The sequence below is a fragment of the Abrus precatorius genome, unplaced genomic scaffold (genome assembly GCF_003935025.1).
Source record: "Abrus precatorius isolate BTA unplaced genomic scaffold, Abrus_2018 Scaffold3, whole genome shotgun sequence".
Taxonomy (NCBI): Eukaryota; Viridiplantae; Streptophyta; class Magnoliopsida; order Fabales; family Fabaceae; genus Abrus; species Abrus precatorius.
In genome coordinates this window covers 5,482,476-5,500,924 of record NW_020874373.1, presented here as the reverse complement: position 1 = coordinate 5,500,924, position 18,449 = coordinate 5,482,476, and the positions used below count along the sequence as shown (strand labels likewise).

Here is an 18,449-nt window from a genome sequence, read left to right as displayed (position 1 = left end):
CGGGGATTGAGCGAAAGATTTATCATTAACGGTTTGTAGTCAATTGGTGTCGGCAAAATTTTGTTATTAAAGTGGGGTTTTAATGATATCAATTGGGAGCATGAAGGAGAGAAAAAAATGTAGAGGAAATCTAGATTTCGCGAATCAGAATTGGTGGATAAAGATGGAACAATTCATACTTTTTGAACCTGGTTTATTAACATTGAAATCCCAGTCATCTGATTTTTATTTGTTAATTGCACGACAACAAGTCTGGGTCGTACTTCATTTTCGAGAGTAAGGAAATTATTTCCAGACAGACATTGAGAGAGACAGGAATCAAAAGAGAAAAATAATTCATGTGATGAATAAAATGATTAAACAAGGAAATATGCGGGATATTAAATAAATGTTGACATGTTGATGAGTTTAAAAATAAAAGTTATCACTGTTATATCTAAAATGTAGTGTCAAATCCTAACAAAAACGTGCGAGAACATGTCCTCGCCACCTAAACAACTGTTCGCCAATCGCCACCTTCTCTTTTTTCTATTTGTTTATAATTTTTTTGTTCTTTCTTTTTTAAGGGTTTTTTGTTTCTAATTAAAAGATAATTTTTTGTATTTTGAAAATTATATATATATATATATAATTTATAAAAATACACCTGTATTTAGCATTATATAATTTTAATAATAATAAAATATATATTTTAAAAAATGTGTTAGAGAATATGCTGCTATATTCATGCATATGTATATAATTTGTGATGGTGCTTACACCTATTTCAGCCTTTAGGGCATGCTATTGATTAGAGAAATGTATTTGTACTTTTTTCTTTTTCTTTTATTTTTTTAACATTTGATAAAAATGTTTAAATATATAAAAGTTTAGGCTTTTTTTCAATTACAAAATATGCGAGTTTTGATAAAATTATAAAAGTATAGTTTTTTTTCAAAAATTACTATCAGCTACTTTTGGCTATAACGATTTTTGAATGCTTTTTTTTTTTTCTAACTTTTTGAATATTTTATTATTATTTTAAAATTTATCATTAGTAACTTTAGGTTTTTTTTAAAAAAATCGTCTAAAATTTTATTACTTTTTTTTTATTTTTCATCTATAAATTTTTGTATTTACATTAAAAATTGTAGTTGATGATTTTTAAATTTTATATTTCTATAATTTTAAAAAACACTATTTTAGTATAGTATATATAATTTCTAATAACTGTATATAACAAAATAATCCTAAAAGTTTATATTTAAACTTTGTACTTTTTAATAATACAAGCATAGATTTTTGTACAGCCGAAACCTTTTTAGAACGCAGCCCCCCCCCCCCCCCCCTTCTTCTTTTCCTGCTCAATCTCGTCTGTGTGGGCCCTAAAGAAGCAGCACCATAAACATGGTTCCGTACTAGTTCGGAGTTCTTAGTTATGATTGGGATGAGATGCATTGCACGAAATCCATGTGAGTTTTTCTTCTTTTCCTCTTTCTCGTTGCGCCACCGCCAAACAAGGGCCATGTAGTAGTAGGCCCTATACCATATTCCAGTACACGTAATTTTTTACTAGTAATTACTAACTACTGCGTTTTTGTAAACTAATGAGAAAATAATGAAGGTAATAGTGCAACAAAATAAGAGATGTAGCCTGCAAAGTTCAACGGAATCATTATGGATAAGAAAAGGCAAGTAAAACAAAAGGGAATGAAAAAGGTAAAACAATCTTCATATTATAAAACTGAGCCTGAATTTAACAGGTTTAGAATATGATTTCTCAGATGTTAAGCCTATCTTTTCATTTAATTTTACAACGTAGTACATCAACACTGCAAAAATGTGCCTAAAAAGACTACATATTTAGAGGACATGGTCATCATGAAAACCAAGGTGATAACACCAAGAAACTCGGGAATTACAAATTATATATCTGCCCGCAGAACTGAAAGAAATGACTCTTCTACCACAGTAAAATCAACCAAAGATAGATAAGATGTTCTTTTTAAGGGTGAATTCATCAGCTTTTGCTGGGCTGATTGACTGCATCCGAAGACAGAAAATTTCAAACATGATTCAAACGAGTAATCCAAATTATTAAAAATAAAAGCTTTTAACATGCCAGTTCATAATAACGAAAACCATTTCTTTGATCAGCTTTTTCCATTGTTTCTTAATTTTATTACTTCTCGATGGCCAAACCATTAAATGATTCGAGCAAATAGATTACTTTGACTGTTAGACATGTCACCATCAAACCCTTACCTAACCCTTCAATAAACAAAAAATATGAGAACAACACCATCTTTTACATCATCTCAAGTAGCTCGACATTTACAACTCTTAAATTTGCTAATGAAAGGATATCTTTATTGTAAATTGTAAATGTCATAACTCATAAGCATCTTGAAAATTAGAATTGAGAAAATTGAGTTCCTTTAACGAGACCAGCATGATATTTGAGAATATTCCCTCATTGCGAATTCTTTAAAGCAAAACTATGGATCTCTTAATCCGATATGCATAAATATAAGGAACAGCTTCGGTCCCAAGCAGGTTATTTAAAAAATATAATGAGTTCTGTAGAAAGTTCAACCAAAAAAATTCATTACTTTCTTTCATCAGTAGAGTTAAAAAGCTACATCATGAGATCAGTAATTAAAGTTTTTGCATGTTCCTCGATAGAAAAATACTGAATTTAACCCAGTTGTATTATTATTGAGGGGGTTGCTTCATTTTTGTAATATAATATGTCATTGGACATAAGACCTCCCATCCCATGTAGAGAAGCTATGTCCAATCTGATATGATATTATGCATGTTTCTTGTTTATAATATTTTATCATATTGGTCTCAAACATGTTTACAATATTCCACAAAATGTAATAAATTACCTTCTCAAGCATGCGCTCAAGACGTTGAATTTCATTCTTTGCATAGTCTGCACCCTTTTCCATACTGTTCTTAGCAAGTTTTAAGTAGAGACTGCCATGTCTGGTACAAAGTACAAACAAAAAGGACATCACAAAAAATCAAACAAATATATCTTTATAATTAAAGAAAGAAACATGGTTAAACTTTCCCAGCTTCACAATATTCATAATTCGAAATAAAACTTAAAGTAACCAGAAAGTAATAGAACCATAAGATCGTTCAAACCTTGCAGCAGAACCTTTAAGCTTCTTAACTTCCTCCTCAAGCCGGGAAAATACTGTCCTCTTCTCATTGTCATCAGCACTCACAAACTCCTTCACCAAGTCATCCAGAGAAGCAATCACACCAGCCTATAGCAAGAATAATTTAGCCATTCAGAAATGAAGTATATCATTCTGGTTTCTTTTATTAGTAAACATATATCGTTTCACTAACTTTAGAAGTAAGTTGCCCCTTCCCATCACGGTATGTACCACATTTCTCGTTGATGAAGGCTACAAAATCACCCAAATCGCGGCCACCATCATAATCTTCACCAGCTTTATTTCTCGTTGGAAAAAACTTCAGTGTGGGGTAGCCACTAACGCCGTATCTGTATTAACAAAATTTTCAAATTATGCACATGCACTTCTGAAATATGATATCAACCTAGTTTGAATAGAAGACAAATCAAAATATATCATTGTACTCACTTCTCAGCCAAATCCTTATACTTGTCAGCATCAACGTTGGCTATAACAACTTCTTCCTCTAGTTTAAATGCTGCAGCAACCTTTTCATAAATCTGAAGAAATAGTAAAAGCTTAATCAGGATTGACCTTGACACAGTCACAAGCAAGTGAAGCCCATTAAGCTATAACAGAGGTCTAAGGACTGAAGAACATTCTTACAGGGGCAAGGGCCTTGCAATGACCACACCTGGAAGACAATTAAATTTATCAAGAAAAATATTCAAAATAAAAAGAAATCTAACCATTCAACAAAGTTTTCTCAGTTCATCTATGACTAATCTATACTAACCATGGTGCATAGAATTCCACCAGAACATCTTTTGTTTCGTCCAAGACAATCTCATCAAAGTTATCTTGAGAGAGAATTACCACACTGGATGGAACAGAAACTATCTTCACATTGGTGCCTACATTAACAAGATATTTTATATCAGTGTTAGGAGAATTAAGTTGCAAAATGCTAAAAAAGCCATAAAGAACAAAGAATGGATGGCAAACTATCATGAGAGCATGCTACAATAGAGACACTGCACGGGATGGCAATAAAATAGGGAAAACAACATGGGATAATTATATAATATTGTTAAGTATTCAGTACAATGACTAAAAATTCATAATAATATCGGATAATAGTTTGAAGTACAATCAATCAGAAATGCATATGAATACAACAGAGTCCACTTGGTACAAAGAAAAAATAAATACCTGTGTTCAAAACATGCAAATAGTGACAACCCTTAGATTTATATACAAATCAACAAACTTGTTCTAAAATACGCAAAGTGGCATCATGCAAAAAGCCACTACAAGAAAGAAGGGATAAAAAAGAAAACTAGCAAGAGCATAATTCAATAAATAGCGAAAGACAAGTTCAGATAACTACCTGCTTCCATGTTCACAAACGCAGCAAGGGCTTCCGCAGTACGTGCACCTTCATATCTAGAAAACACAAAATTTATTAAATGTAGATTACAGATGCAATGAATAGCTACAACTTAAGAACGAGAATATTGTTTACATTCTCTACGGCTAAAAAAAATTGGAAGTAAAGGAAATAAAGAAGGTGCTCACTTCCTTGGCTCAAGAGATCCCTTAGGAAACCACTTAATTGTAGGGTAACCAGAAACCCCATATTTACTACAAACACTCTTATGTTCATCACAATCCACCTGCAAACACGTTAAGTCCCAAATCATCGACCAAGTTGCTAAAATGAAACGAATTACATTTTGAAGAAGCGTAATGAAATCAAAATAACGTAAAAAAAAGAAGAATAACAAAAGAAAGTAACCAACCTTCCCAATCAAAACGGAATTAGTTTTCTTAAAACTAGCTCCGAGCTGTTCATATTCTGGGGCAAGCTTTTTACAGTGTCCACACCTAACATGAAAACACGAATAATATGTCACAATCAAAATACGTAAAGAGAAGCGCGTGAGAATAGGGAAATTCGATTTGTATATACCAGGGAGCGTAAAACTCAACGAGAGCACCGCGATCCTTGCCGACCTCATTTTCGAATGTGTTCTCTGTGAGCACAACGACGTCGTCCGCTGAAGCCGATGAGAGAAGAAGGATCAGAGCAATGGCTCCAACACCAAGCATCAACCTCATTCTTGAGCTCCACATTGTTCGCTTCTTCCTCGATCTTTCAAAATCAATGTTGGATGTTTCTTTCTTTTGCTCTGTGTTTATTTATTTATTTTTATTTGTTTTTTTTTTTCCTATAATTTTCGTTTCTTACTTAGTGATGCAGCAACGTAAAAGCAACATAAATGATTTTTCAGTCAATCCGTAATAAATAAAAAAACGCTGAGAGTATTCGTTTATGATTAAATGGTTAATGTATTTAATGAATTGAAATATGGTTTAATTGTTTTTAAGTGATGACAATAAAATTTAAATAATCATATTTTATAAATAAGTTTATTAAAAAAAAATTGTTGTCAATACAGTTTTTAACATATTTTAATTATTAATTAAAATTTATAAAAGTTATGTAATTTTTATTGAATCTTTCTTATTTTGAATTTAATGAAAATTTTTATTTAAATTTATATATATAAAAAACACTATTAAATGGGATGTTTTTTAAAAAAACCTTTTAATTTTATTTTTCTTTTATTTATAGTAAACAGGCTCAAAGGACCCAATTACAGAAAAAATTAAACTACAATTCTAAGATATCTAAAACTACTAGCATCCAGATTTAAACAGGAAAAAAAATAATAGAAGTAGAGAAACTAGTATAAAGAGCTAGTAGAAAATCATCAGCATACATATTATTAGCCTATAATCCTATTTAATACTATTATTTGAACCTTTATGTGATCACGATCAAATTTAAGGTTATAGGTAAAAGAAAAAAGAATTGACCACAGAAGAGGGGTGTTGCGAGAATCGAACTCGCGACCTCTCGCACCCGAAGCGAGAATCATACCACTAGACCAAACACCCAATTTCTTATTAAAAGTTATAACACATTATATTGGTATTTTAATGATAAATCGCTCCTCTTTTTATACTCGTTCTGAAAATTAAAACTAGGGTTTCATATCAGCTTCTGTATCTGCCCTTTGTTTATCTCAATTATCAAACTGCCTCAGCCTTCATTGTAACTTGCTCTAGATTTGTTTGTTTATCAATTGTTTGGTTTTCTCAATGTCTCACACCAGCAACAATGTAAGTTCAGAATTTTGGAATCGACTCCCTATTTTCATCTCCACAATCCCTTCGATTTTTTCTGCTTTTGAGTTTCATCTAATTGTTAATTTGATTGGCATGAATCAGGTCGTTGGGGTTGACAACACGTTCAGAAGGAAATTCGATCGAGAAGAGTATCTGGAACGAGCCCGGGAGCGCGAGAGGCAGGTACGTCGTTGGTGTTCCTCCGATATCGATTTCTTATTCTGATTTTTGGATAATTTAGGTTGATTGATTGAGCTGTGTGTTTGCAATTTTGAACAGGAGGAGGATAATCGATCGAAACCTAAAGGTCAGTCACTGCATTCGTGCTAGAGTTGGAGTTGTGTTCAACTAAATTTGCTTTAAGTAACAACTGACTAAACATGATCTTATTCTTGCAGTTAAAGGTCCTCCCGTGCAGAGGAAGCCATTGAAACATAGAGATTATGAAGTGGACCTTGAATCCCGCTTGGGCAAGACTCAGGTATGCTACTCTGAACATTTTGGTCAATGCAATGCCCAGCATCATTCAGATTCTTACAAGTATGTAAGCATTGTATGTTGTAGGTCATGAGCGGTCACGTCCACTGGTGTTAAAATTTTGTCACATGATTCAGTTGTACTGATAAAATGTAATCTTTTGCAGGTTGTTACGCCGGTTGCACCACTAAGTCAGCAGGTACCTGGTTTTCATATTTGTTTTAGATTTCTAGTTATCACTATCTAATTGTTGTTTTTAGGTACTTTTATATTAGAAAAAAAGTTCTTTTCTCATAGTGAGTCTTGTCAAATTGTAAATTACTTTTTCCTTTTGTTGTGGGAGGTGTAATGCGTGATTAAATGTTAAGGATGAGTAGTAGACTTTGCTGGTTACACTGTACACATAGGACCGCTTCTTTTAATGAATTTTAAAGTTTTCCAGATTCATAGGGAATCCTATGTCATGAGCTCTGCAGTTAGTCAAATATCTTTTTCAACCATGTCAATCATGCATAAATTTTGAGTGTTAAGGTTCCCAGGTTCAGTTGGATTGTGGCTTTAGTTAGATTTGAGACCCCAACTGGGCTTATTTGTACCTGATCGTTGTGTGAGATATTATCTGAAGCTAGCAAGCTACATGTCATGTCAAGTTTGAAACTAGATATGACACATGAAATAAGATGGAGGGTGGAATGACATGGAAATTATCATCCTTGATGCCTCTTGCTTAGGGAATTTTTCAGCCTTGTTTGTATGTTACTTTTATATATGCACCAAGGAGTACTAAGAATAAGACTTATAGATGATGTTACAGTTTTAGGTTTTTGCTATCTGGTTGTTCTTTTTGTTACACTGTTTATGTAGCAATTTTTTATTTAATTATGTGTATTGCAGGCTGGATACTACTGCTCCGTTTGTGAGTGCGTGGTAAAAGACTCTGCAAACTATTTGGATCATATTAATGGGAAGAAACGTATGTAGTCTTTTTGACATTTCTCTGATTTTCCATGTAATTGCTTTAATTGCCTTTGCTTTGCTCATATTTATTCTTATGTTATCCCTTAGATCAAAGAGCTTTGGGCATGTCTATGCGAGTTGAACGTGCTTCTCTTAAACAGGTAAAGCTTAAAATTGACTTCTATTACCTGTGAAGTCAAATGGAAAAACCAATAACTGACTTTGCACAAATTATTTTGTTTTCACATGCATGTATGCACGTGTGAGCCTTTTTCTGTCATTTTGTTTCTGTTGATTTATCTATGCCTCTACATGACAGTAATAAATATTTTGATGAAACAGGTTCAGGAACGATTTGAAGTTCTTAAGAAACGAAAAGATCTTGGCAGTTTCACAGAGCAAGGTAAAGCCTTGGATAACAGAAGGGGTTGGGTTTTTTTATATAGAATCATACATCAGCCTGGATATTGTTCTTTGTTCTTTCTTACCCTGGAATTGTAGGTGTTCTTTCTTTGATAATATCTAAATATAGTATGTAATTTCTTAAATTCCCAAGTAATAGCTTTTAAAAAAAAGATTAGTGCCGTATAATATTTTGATTATTTGTAGGTGTATGTGGAATTTTCAAATTTTGTGGTTGCCCCACAGTCCACGCTAGGATTCCCCACTTTTATGATGGAATTAATGTTATGGAAATTAATTGGTATTATTTAACAGATCTTGATGAGCGGATTTTAAAACAGCAGCAAGAAGAGGAAGAAAGAAAACGACTACGTCGAGAAAAGAAAAAAGAAAAGGTAAGAGTGTGTGTAGGCAATAGGTTGGACAAATCCTTCTCTATCTTCCCTCAACCATATCTGTGTCGAGTTTGCCATTAAGAAAATGATTGTAGTGTTATTTTAGTAAATAAATATTGCTTTTTCTTTTTCCCAAATTAGTAATTAAGAAATGTTCACTTTTGGATTCAGAAGGAGAAGGCGGTGGAAGAACCAGAAATAGATCCTGATGTTGCTGCTATGATGGGGTTTGGAGGTTTCCGGTCATCCAAGAAATGATAACATTCTGCATGCGGGATGAACTGTATGAAATTTTGAGCAATTGCTCTGCAATGCTAAGCTGAATCTGATATCTACCAGCCTGATTTTGGGTGGCTAAACGATGAATCTATAGTGAAAAGTTAAATTGCGGCGGGCACAGTAGTTTGCGTGCTGGTCCTTAGCGTAGCCTTATTCAATCATGTGATTCGGTTGAATATTGTACATTTCTTCTGATAGCTAACCTGGTGTATTATACGAGCTTCATACTTGTGTTCTCTACTTTTCTTTTAGTGGGAAGTGATAACTTGAGCGTAACTAATGGAAATCAATTATGAACATTCTGATACAATTCTATTTTGGGCTAGCATTTCAACACCCATTTTCATTGAGAAATATAACTACATAGCCTTTTTTCTGCACGATCATTAAATTATACGTACTAAACTCATGATCGATATTCTTGCTAGTCGAGATAATGAAAATAGGCATTCTTCATGTTTAAGCGTTTCCATTGCCTGAAATAACACTGACTAAAAAAAAGTAATCTAAGTTAATTTGCTTAAACATTCTTCGAGCATTTTTCATGTTTTTCATTTAACAATTCAAAAATGTTTTATCATGTTGACAAGTATTCATTTGAGGTATAGGGCTCAGTGTAGAAACTCGTATTGTTGAAGCGCTTTGTCTCAGGTGAGTCCTAAACCTTAGTTTTCAGGTACTAAAAATTGAGACTGATAGTATATTGGTAGCACAGACTTGGAATAAAGGTCTAATCATGAAAAATATTGTCAAAGCACAGACTTGCAATGTGTGTCATGTGAGGAGAAAGTTGTGAACAATATTGTAGACCATTTACCAACGTTAGCTTTTAGCCTATTTTTCTATGCATTCTAATTGAGTTTAAGTGAAAGTTGGAGCTGATAAAGTAGGCCAGCTCACGAAGTTATGAAGGGAAAACTGAAAGTGAAAAGGAGGTTAGTTAATGAAAAATGGCAGTTTATACCAATAACGATTGGAGACTAGTTGTGTTGACGATGATAGAAAGAGTGAAAAAAGTGTAGATCCAACAAAATGGTTAGCAAAAAAGACTAAACACAGCGATAAAACTTGAGAAATATAACTACATAGCCTTCCTTCTTCACGATCGTAAAATTATACGTACTTAACTCATGATTGACATTCTTGCTAGCTGGGATAATGGAAACATGCATTCTCCATGTTTAAGCGTCTGCACTACCTGAAATAACACTGACTAAAAAAAAATAATTGAAGTTTATCTGCTTAAACATTCTTCAGGCATTTTCCATGTTTTTCATGTAAAGATTCAGAAATGCTCTATCATGTCGACAAGTATTCATTTGAAGTATAAGGCTCAGTGTAGAAACTCATATTGCTGAAGCGTTTTGTCTCAGGTGAGCCCTAACACTAGCTACAGATCTTAGTTTTCAAATACTAAAAATTGAGACTGATAATATATTGGTGGCATAGACTTGGAATAAAAGGTTTGATAATGAAACATATTTCCAAAGCATAGTGAAATATTGTATGCTTTTAGTCTCTAATTTGGAATTTTGCAATGTGCGTCATATGAGGAGAGAGTTGTGAACAATATTGCAGACCATATAGCAACGTTAGCTTTTAGCCTATTTTTCAGTGCATTCTAATTGAGTTTAAGTGAAAGTTGGAGCTGATAAAGTAGGCCAGCTCACGAAGTTACGAAGGAAAAACTGAAAGTGAAAAGGCGGTTAGTTAATGAAAAAGAGCAGTTTATACCAATAACGATTGGAGACTAGTTGTGTTGATGATGATAAAAAGAGTGAAAACAGTGTAGATTCAACAAAATGGTTAGCAGAAAAGACTAAATGAGAGAGATAAAACTTAAACGTAGCCTTCCTTCTGCACGATCGTTAAATTATACATACTTAACTCATTATTGTTAAATTATTTTTCATATTCTTTGTATCTGTGTGACAAGTTTTCATTTTTAGATTCAGATTCAGTCTAGTTAACGTGAGAATTAGACATCTAGTTTCATTTTTACTTAAGCAAAAATTGATTTAAAATGCAAAAGACAACAAATTTTTTTTATGCTTAAGCGAAAATACAGAAAATGACAAAAAAGAAAAAAATTATGCTTAAACAAATTCTTTTAGCTTAAGTGAATTTTACATATTTACTTAAGCAAATTTTTCATCTTTTCTCTCAATCTTCTCTTTTCATTCTCCTCATGTCTAACACTCTCTCTCCTTAATATCTATATTCAACTCTCTTTAACTTTCGTATCTAACATTTTTTCTTCTCTTATATTCAACTCATTTGTTTCTCTACCAACTCTCTCTTCCTGTATAACTCTTCTCTTCTTTTTTTCATTTTTACCCACCTCATACTAATATCTTCGTCTTTGCTCCATACCCAACTCTCCACCCTTCTCTCCCTCCACCACCACTCTTATACCACTGCTCTTCTTATCTCCATCTGTCTTGAGTCCTCTCTTCCTCTCATACCTAGCTTCTATCTCCTTAAATGCACAAAATTCACTTAAACTAATTTTAAATAAAAAAAATTTGGTCGTTTCTATATTTTTGCTGAAACAAATCTATTTTTGCTTAAGCAAAAATAAAACTGGATGTTCAGTTTCCGCATTAACTGGACTAGATCTAGACCCTCAATTTCGTGACATAAAAACTTAGGCATATTTTTTTACAGGGTGAAGTGAAGATTCTTATCTGTTTGTTGCATGATTATTAAAAAAAGTTTTAGTCCTAACAAAAATTCACATTTTATTTACTCTTTATTTTTTAAACAAATTCCTAAAAAATATTTTCTATTTTACATAATCCCTCAGTTCATAATTCAATAATTTTTTTAATTATTTAACTACTTAATATTCAACTTAATTCACAGACATAAAGTTAACATAAGCAATAATCTCATTTATACTTCTATTTATTTAAATTTTCATATATCAATTCAAATACCACAATCTACTAGCTTAAAATTTTATTAGAAATGATAAAGTAAGTTAAAAACTTTCTACTAATTATTGACCTAAATTGTTACTTTTTGTGATGTTTGAAACTAATAGAAAGGTTTTAAATCTCAAAGATTTAAATGTCTAATTTATTCAATTTAGAAAACTGTTTTGAAAGTTTAATTTTAAACAAAATAATAGTATTTGAAATATAATTTTCAATTAGTCATCGAGCTTATATGAATCAAACGTTTTAGCTCCTAAAATTTTAAAATCCCCTTTCATCAGTCCTTAACTTTGTGAAACATCGGTCAAATTTTACATGCAATAATGATGAAAATAAAATAAAAACACTTCGGTCAATAACTTTTAATGAGGTTGAACACTAGTTAAAGGTTCGTAAACTAAAAGAGACTAAATGTATATACTACACAATTTCGGGCATTTATTTAAGAGGTTACTCCAGAAACAAAATAATAGCAAGCTAAGTATAATTTCTATACAAAAAATGTGAGAAATTTTGAAAACAATCGTATAAGACCCCTTTTTTTCTACTATAATAATTTTACATCAAGTAAAATTATCAAGGGAAGTGGGGTAACACTTTCAAATCCAAGACAAGAAAACGTTCATTGGTTATTTGTTTTCGATGAGATTTTAAACATGACAGTTATTTTGCGCAATTAGTTCTTCATTGATTTGATAACTATCAAATCTCAAACTAATAACTCAGCTAGGAAAGGTCGTGTCTTTTTTTTCCGCAGATGAAGATGTACGAAAAAGTTTCAGCTTGCATAATGATTTGGACCACCTGAATTTTAATATGAAAATTCATCAATCCCCACAAATCAACTGAAATTAGCTCAGCACATCATGAAGTGGGAGAAGGGGCAGAGGTTCCCAGTCATTTTATATAAATAAAAATTGAAATATACTGCAATTTCGCTAACACCTCCAATTCATTCATAACTACAGAAACAAACTTATGAGATACCAAACCATTCTTGCTAACGGACTATTTGATGTACTGGGAAAGCCATTTGAAACCATCCCCATAACCCATTTTCTTCACAATACTGCACATGAATACCTCCATGGGGCGGACATTTGAGTCGGACAAATTTACCTTACCTTTGCCCGTGGTGAAGTTAGCCAGGCCCAAATGGAAACGCAACTCATCTTCTGAGGCAGCATATGGAATATCTATTTTGTTCCCAAGGATAAGGAAAGGGACATTGGCTAAAGATTCATCAGATAGTAGAGCATCCAGCTCTTTTTTTGACTCAGCAAATCTTTCCTTGTCATAAGCATCAACCAAGTAGACCACTGCATCTACCTGAATCAAAAAGGATGCAACTTATTCACGATCATAATAAATAAATAAATATCAGGCACAAGAAAATAATAGATCCCAACTGAGAAAAATAATCAGAAACTGCTTCAAAAGTAGACGTGTCTGTTGAGATACTATTAGCAGAACCTCTAAAGTGAAAAGGTGTAATAAGCTGTATATATCCACGATCTCTATCTCCAATGTATCACATAAATAATTTTTTTTGGATAAAATAGGACAATGTAAATACTTTAGTTTAGGTGTAGTCATATAATGAATGGTTTAAAGATTGATTTAGAACATTTTGCATAGGGAAAAAATTTAACTTTAAAAACTTAATCACTACTACTATAGTACTGACTCAATGAGCATAAGAAATTTTTTCCTAGATGATGGCTAAAGTAGTTCACATATTCCTTAAACCTCTCATGCAACTCTCTATACCTCCAAAACTGTAATCACTATAATATATCAGAGGGAAAAAACATTGCATCAGAAAGCAAGACTAAGATCTTAATATATCTAGGGAAGGCTTAGTGGTATCCAACCATAATTTTCAAACAATGCATGATTAAGATAATTTCTTTTTAAGGCTACAGTCGCCACAAATTATGATGCGGGAAGAGAAGAGAGACCTGGGCATAGTAATCTTTCCAAACTCTGCGAGCAATCTGATGACCCCCAAGATCAAATGCTTTAAACTTGATCTTCCCAATACTTAACTCCTCTGATGTAGGGTACTGTGTGGGCTGATGCTGGACCAGTCTCTGCAAAACCAACTCTTATAATAAAAAACATCACACCAGGGTAATTTCAGGAAGCTCTGGACTAATAAGTCACGTTTGCAGTAAATATTTCTTGATTGCCAAAACCACAAAAGCATGGATGGGAGGAAAACAGAGGAATCCAACAAAAATTTAAACAATCATTTGATGTAAACCGAAAAGCAAAAGACCGAAACATGTTAGTATAGAAGATCATAACCAATTATGCACAGCGCAGGTTGATGTAAGGAAGCTATGTAGTTGAATAGCATGTTTGCGTCAAGCCATGAGCTACACTAGGTGGAAACAAAGAGATCCAGCAGCACTGAAGAAAAGTGGTATTTTTGTAATCTCAGCTAATAGCAAACAAATTATGCTGATTTGAGTATCCAATTAACACCATGCTAACTTTCTCATTAATAGCATTCAGAAAGACATAAAATGCACAATTGTTTCGTATCATGTACCGTTACTCTTCTGAGCAAACAGGTGAGAGTAAAAATATAACTCTTTCCTAAAACATTTTTCAACTAACAAAGTAACATTCTCAATAAAGATTGTAAGGTCAGAGATCTACCACAACTGGGGAACAAACAAACCGCCCCTCCCCCCCCCCCCCCCCCCAAAAAAAAAAAAAAGACATACATCGTAAACGATTAGGAAAACGAAAAGGACACAAACCTCATCTTTGAGCATGTGAAGCAAGGTAGTTTTGCCAGCGTTATCGAGCCCCAAGAATAAGATCTTGGCCTCCTTCTGCCACAGCCCGAGCGATGCTAGAATCCCATAAAACCAATCCACCAAAAACATTGCCTTTCACGATCGAATTTCAATTGCTAAACCCTGATTAGAGAAATATCGATCTAATGTAAACTGAAACAAATTTGGTGTTCGAGTACGAAGACCTAACCCCAAACCAGAGGAGAGAGAAAGATGTTAGTTACGTTTGCATTAGGGTCCGTTTCTTTGCTGCAACACAAGTTTGCAAATATATTAATACGTGGGGACTAGGACCGGTCACTGGCTCACCCGGTGACTTGTTAGGCTAGGCCTACTCACTTGTCTACTACGCTGGCGTTATATGACCTGGTTACCGGGTCAACCAGTCAGAAGCTGACGATGGAAACTTTAATCGTCAGAATCCGAGCCATTCATTTGTATAAAGCATGCTGAGTAGGGCTCATTCAGGAGTGACTGGCTTAACGGAAACAGAGAACCTTTCTTTTTTTCCTTGTTACTGTATAAATAAACTTAAAAGACTGTCTTGTATCTTCTTAAATCATTATAATTGTTTACTATATTAAAAATTATAAAACATTTATATTTTTAAAAATAAATTATTAATCCTCATTATCTATTATATATATATATATATAATATTAACAATATTAAATATTTCAGGTAAGAAAAGAGGGTATAAAATACTTCTTAATTTTCTTGACATCCTAAAACTTATTCTCTCTCCCTCTCTCTCTTTTTCTCTTTTTAATCTTTATTAAGAGAATAATCAACTTACATGTTTTAAGCAAATTACACTAAAATAATATTTTTAAATTTAAGTTTTTTATATATAAATATATAAAAAATATTAACATTGCTTGATAATAATAATAATAATTTTTATTTTAAAATAAAATAATAGTAATAGTAATAATAATAATAATGAGGAATTTGAGTTATTTGCATGAAAAATCAAACTTCATTATTATAATTGTATTAAAAATATAATCAGTGATTTCAAGATAGAGGATTGTGCATAATTATATAAGAATATTTAAATATAATAATAAATCATTAAATTAACATAATCTTTCAAAAATTAAACCAATAATTTTCATTTAATATGTTAAAAAAATTTAGATGTTAACAAATAATTAGAATTCATTGAATTTAACCTTATAAAAAGATCATCTACCTGACCTAAGTCAATGAACAAATGAAATGAACGGATAAATTGATAAAAATAAAATTTTTTAAAGTATAGAGTGAAATTTAATATATAAATATATGTAGCAATTAAGTTAAGACATTAACTAAAAAAGTAAATAATAATTTAAATACAATAACACTGTAAACAAAATTATACTATCATCTAATTAGAATTTATCACATCAATAAATATTTGATATAATTATATATATATATATATATATATATTATGTATTTTAATTTATTGAGAGTATAATATATGCAATAAATTGAGGGATTAAACCTTTCCGTAATCTTATATTCTAATCGTCTCAAAGAAATAATGTTATCATCAGCTACATTAATCTGAGGCAGAGAAGTGGCGTTGAGATTATGCTTGATAGAGCCCAACTTCAAGAGAATGCTCACAGGTTTATTTCCCTCCTTTATTCTCATTAATCTCCCGTTTCTACACCTCCAAAGCCACCACACAAATACATCTATCACAAGTATGAGAGTGAATTGATAGGTACCAAGCTATGAAAAAGAACCATATACCATTAATAACTGGTTTTAATGTAATAAAAAATTACAAGTTTTTACTATAATAATTTATAATTATGATAAAAAATTGTAAATATTTATGTTTTCTATAATGTAAAAATAATTCAAGAAAAATCGTAGCTCCTCCCTTTGTTGGATACCCCGTATATTCATGTCAGCCAACGAGTGAAATAATTTTTGCAAGATCTATTGCATTTTTTTTTTCTTTTTATACCTTACAGAGAAAACGTGTAAACAAGATAAGATCATACATTTGAAAAAAAACAAAAGATGAACACAATATTATCTTTTAATTATATTTTTTTTTCGGTTCACATTATATAAACACGATAAAGAATTCTCAAGTGAACAATGTTTAATTAAATATTTATTTAATAATTTTGTATATATGATAATTGATAAATGGTTTTATAAACTTGATTTTTTTTCCCAAAATGATAATAAACGCTCATTTCAATAAATTACACTAAACAACTTACTAAAATAAATTAAAAATTACAAACTTCTAAATTTGTTGTTCCCTTTGCGTTGAAATGAGTAAAGCAAAACCAGAAGCCCAAATCTTGAAACCGCCAATAGATTCTACCGAATAACCGATCAATTTTATCTAGTGACGTTGGGCAGCCACAAATCAGAAGCTATTAACACAAAGTGATTCCAGTGAGTAGCATTATTATTACATTGCATTGGTCAAAGCTTAAGAGCCGTCACACACACAAACACACACTTTCTTTCATTGGTTGTTTCTTCTTATCAAACCATCTTTCAGAAATGAGCGAAGAAGCAAGAAACGAACGGCGAGTGCTGGTGGCAGTGGACGCAGGTGAAGAAAGCGCTTACGCCCTTTCTTGGAGCCTCAAGAACATAGTTTTCCAAAATTCCAGAGATACCCTTATCCTTCTATACGTCAAGCACCATCAATCCTTTTTTACCCCCTTCGATGCCACAGGCAGAATGGATGATCCTCAAACTCCACGTATCTTTAATCCTTCTTTTAATTCTACATATATTTTTAATTATTTGGTGCCCTTTCTATTACTAATTTCAGCAATTTTGTTTTCCTCAGAGATAAACGCAACTATCGAGAAGTATAGCCAAGACGTGGCCGATTGCGTTATAGAGAAAGCCAAGAAATTATGTAAACATCTCCAACACGTACGTTCCTTCTTTTGTTTTGTTTTCATCATACTATTATTGTATATATTCCCTTCATGATTCAATAATCACTTCTGTTGAACCGTGAATAGGTTAAAGTGGAGACGAGGGTAGAGAGTGGAGACCCGAGGGAAGTGATATGCGAGATGTCTGAGAAGTTGGGTGCCGATGTGCTAGTCATGGGTAGCCACGGCTATGGTTTTATCAAGAGGTACACACTTTACTTTCTTTTTTTTAAGGCTTTTAAGTTCTATGGGTAAATGCTAAATTGTGCTTTTGGGGAATTATTACAGATCTTTCCTTGGAAGTGTGAGCGATTATTGCTCACAGAATGTCAAGTGCCCAGTTTTGATTGTAAAGAATCCAAAGCGAAGTGCCGATGCTGAAGAATAATATGCTAATTTTGTTCTTCTATGGTTTTTCAATCTAGATTATAGTTTAGTTTTGTCGCTCTTCTAATCGTGTGATATGCTTTCAATTTTAGAGAATATCCTTGAGGATTGGGAATGCCTTGCTGTCAAGGCTCTCAAGTTGGGTCAACTGTGATCGATTGTATCACTGTTACAAGTTACAAGTCAAGATGGCTAATAATTTGAGTTAGATATTTTTTGCATTTGAATAAGCATACTAAATCTTACTTCTCGTATTTATTGATAAAATTATATTTTTAAAATATTATTCTAATTTTAAATAACTGAGCATTTATTTTGAATTCTTTCTATTAACTTGTTCGATCCAATTTAATTTGTCAATCAGGAAGTGTTTTGTTGAAAGTTATTCAGCGTTGTCATCCACTCACTAACACTGTTAACCAAAAAAATCCGACTTATAGAAGTTTTTGCAGCGAATCTTACGGGTTTTGTGCTAACACGACAATGATGTATCTTTTTCGTTTTATTTTTATTTTTTTAACTTTAGAACATCATTTTAAAAAATGTAACTCTTTTGGTG

General features: G+C 32.3%; 4 protein-coding genes and 1 non-coding gene across 7 annotated transcripts; 2 read left to right on the top strand and 3 right to left on the bottom strand.

Moving 5' to 3' along the window:
* Positions 1-1,692: 1,692 nt before the first annotated feature.
* LOC113863158 (probable protein disulfide-isomerase A6) lies at positions 1,693-5,307 on the bottom strand. The gene is made up of 11 exons (XM_027496618.1): positions 5,110-5,307; positions 4,940-5,024; positions 4,716-4,813; positions 4,528-4,583; positions 3,934-4,051; positions 3,804-3,831; positions 3,606-3,697; positions 3,349-3,505; positions 3,139-3,263; positions 2,874-2,973; positions 1,693-2,022 (listed from the first exon to the last, which is right to left on the bottom strand). The coding sequence occupies exons 1-11, from the start codon at positions 5,271-5,273 to the stop codon at positions 1,957-1,959; spliced, it is 1,089 nt and encodes a 362-aa protein (XP_027352419.1). The 5' UTR covers positions 5,274-5,307; the 3' UTR covers positions 1,693-1,956.
* A 722-nt stretch (positions 5,308-6,029) lies between these two features.
* On the bottom strand, positions 6,030-6,101 carry TRNAP-CGG. Its single transcript has one exon. It is a non-coding gene; the product is annotated as a tRNA-Pro (tRNA).
* Positions 6,102-6,162: 61 nt separating this feature from the next.
* LOC113862961 (zinc finger matrin-type protein 2) lies at positions 6,163-9,158 on the top strand. 2 transcript variants are annotated; one of them, XM_027496293.1, is made up of 10 exons: positions 6,163-6,326; positions 6,435-6,515; positions 6,612-6,639; positions 6,731-6,813; positions 6,976-7,008; positions 7,704-7,782; positions 7,875-7,927; positions 8,109-8,169; positions 8,484-8,563; positions 8,735-9,158. In XM_027496293.1, the coding sequence occupies exons 1-10, from the start codon at positions 6,306-6,308 to the stop codon at positions 8,819-8,821; spliced, it is 606 nt and encodes a 201-aa protein (XP_027352094.1). In that variant the 5' UTR covers positions 6,163-6,305; the 3' UTR covers positions 8,822-9,158. The 2 variants fall into 2 exon arrangements, with proteins under 2 accessions (XP_027352094.1, XP_027352095.1); XM_027496294.1 differs by having other exon boundaries at positions 8,738-9,065.
* Positions 9,159-12,522: 3,364 nt separating this feature from the next.
* Positions 12,523-14,839, bottom strand: LOC113861198 (GTP-binding protein SAR1A-like). The gene is made up of 3 exons (XM_027493856.1): positions 14,553-14,839; positions 13,743-13,874; positions 12,523-13,110 (listed from the first exon to the last, which is right to left on the bottom strand). Exons 1-3 carry the CDS (start codon positions 14,679-14,681, stop codon positions 12,790-12,792), a joined length of 582 nt encoding a protein of 193 aa, XP_027349657.1. The 5' UTR covers positions 14,682-14,839; the 3' UTR covers positions 12,523-12,789.
* Positions 14,840-17,055: 2,216 nt separating this feature from the next.
* Positions 17,056-18,108, top strand: LOC113861976 (universal stress protein PHOS32-like). 2 transcript variants are annotated; one of them, XM_027495108.1, is made up of 4 exons: positions 17,105-17,319; positions 17,392-17,498; positions 17,591-17,709; positions 17,792-17,891. In XM_027495108.1, exons 1-4 carry the CDS (start codon positions 17,115-17,117, stop codon positions 17,889-17,891), a joined length of 531 nt encoding a protein of 176 aa, XP_027350909.1. In that variant the 5' UTR covers positions 17,105-17,114. The 2 variants fall into 2 exon arrangements, with proteins under 2 accessions (XP_027350908.1, XP_027350909.1); XM_027495107.1 differs by having other exon boundaries at positions 17,056-17,498; positions 17,792-18,108.
* Positions 18,109-18,449: the final 341 nt, after the last annotated feature.

What these genes read in the sequence shown, in the direction of transcription:
- LOC113863158 (XM_027496618.1), bottom strand. Translation starts at nt 5,273, where the DNA reads ATGTGGAGCTCAAGAATGAGGTTGATGCTTGGTGTTGGAGCCATTGCT. An exon ending in GTTGAGTTTTACGCTCCCTG is followed by an intron (nt 5,025 to 5,109) that starts GTATATACAAAT and finishes TTTTCATGTTAG; the next exon opens with GTGTGGACACTGTAAAAAGC. An exon ending in ATTGCAAGGCCCTTGCCCCT is followed by an intron (nt 3,698 to 3,803) that starts GTAAGAATGTTC and finishes CTATTTCTTCAG; the next exon opens with ATTTATGAAAAGGTTGCTGC.
- LOC113862961 (XM_027496293.1), top strand. Translation starts at nt 6,306, where the DNA reads ATGTCTCACACCAGCAACAAT. An exon ending in CCCGCTTGGGCAAGACTCAG is followed by an intron (nt 6,814 to 6,975) that starts GTATGCTACTCT and finishes AATCTTTTGCAG; the next exon opens with GTTGTTACGCCGGTTGCACC. An exon ending in TCATATTAATGGGAAGAAAC is followed by an intron (nt 7,783 to 7,874) that starts GTATGTAGTCTT and finishes GTTATCCCTTAG; the next exon opens with ATCAAAGAGCTTTGGGCATG.
- LOC113861198 (XM_027493856.1), bottom strand. Translation starts at nt 14,681, where the DNA reads ATGTTTTTGGTGGATTGGTTTTATGGGATTCTAGCATCGCTCGGGCTG. An exon ending in TTCACATGCTCAAAGATGAG is followed by an intron (nt 13,875 to 14,552) that starts GTTTGTGTCCTT and finishes TTGGTTTTGCAG; the next exon opens with AGACTGGTCCAGCATCAGCC. An exon ending in GGAAAGATTACTATGCCCAG is followed by an intron (nt 13,111 to 13,742) that starts GTCTCTCTTCTC and finishes TTTTTGATTCAG; the next exon opens with GTAGATGCAGTGGTCTACTT.
- LOC113861976 (XM_027495107.1), top strand. Translation starts at nt 17,115, where the DNA reads ATGAGCGAAGAAGCAAGAAACGAACGGCGAGTGCTGGTGGCAGTGGAC. An exon ending in TATGTAAACATCTCCAACAC is followed by an intron (nt 17,499 to 17,590) that starts GTACGTTCCTTC and finishes AACCGTGAATAG; the next exon opens with GTTAAAGTGGAGACGAGGGT. An exon ending in GGCTATGGTTTTATCAAGAG is followed by an intron (nt 17,710 to 17,791) that starts GTACACACTTTA and finishes GAATTATTACAG; the next exon opens with ATCTTTCCTTGGAAGTGTGA.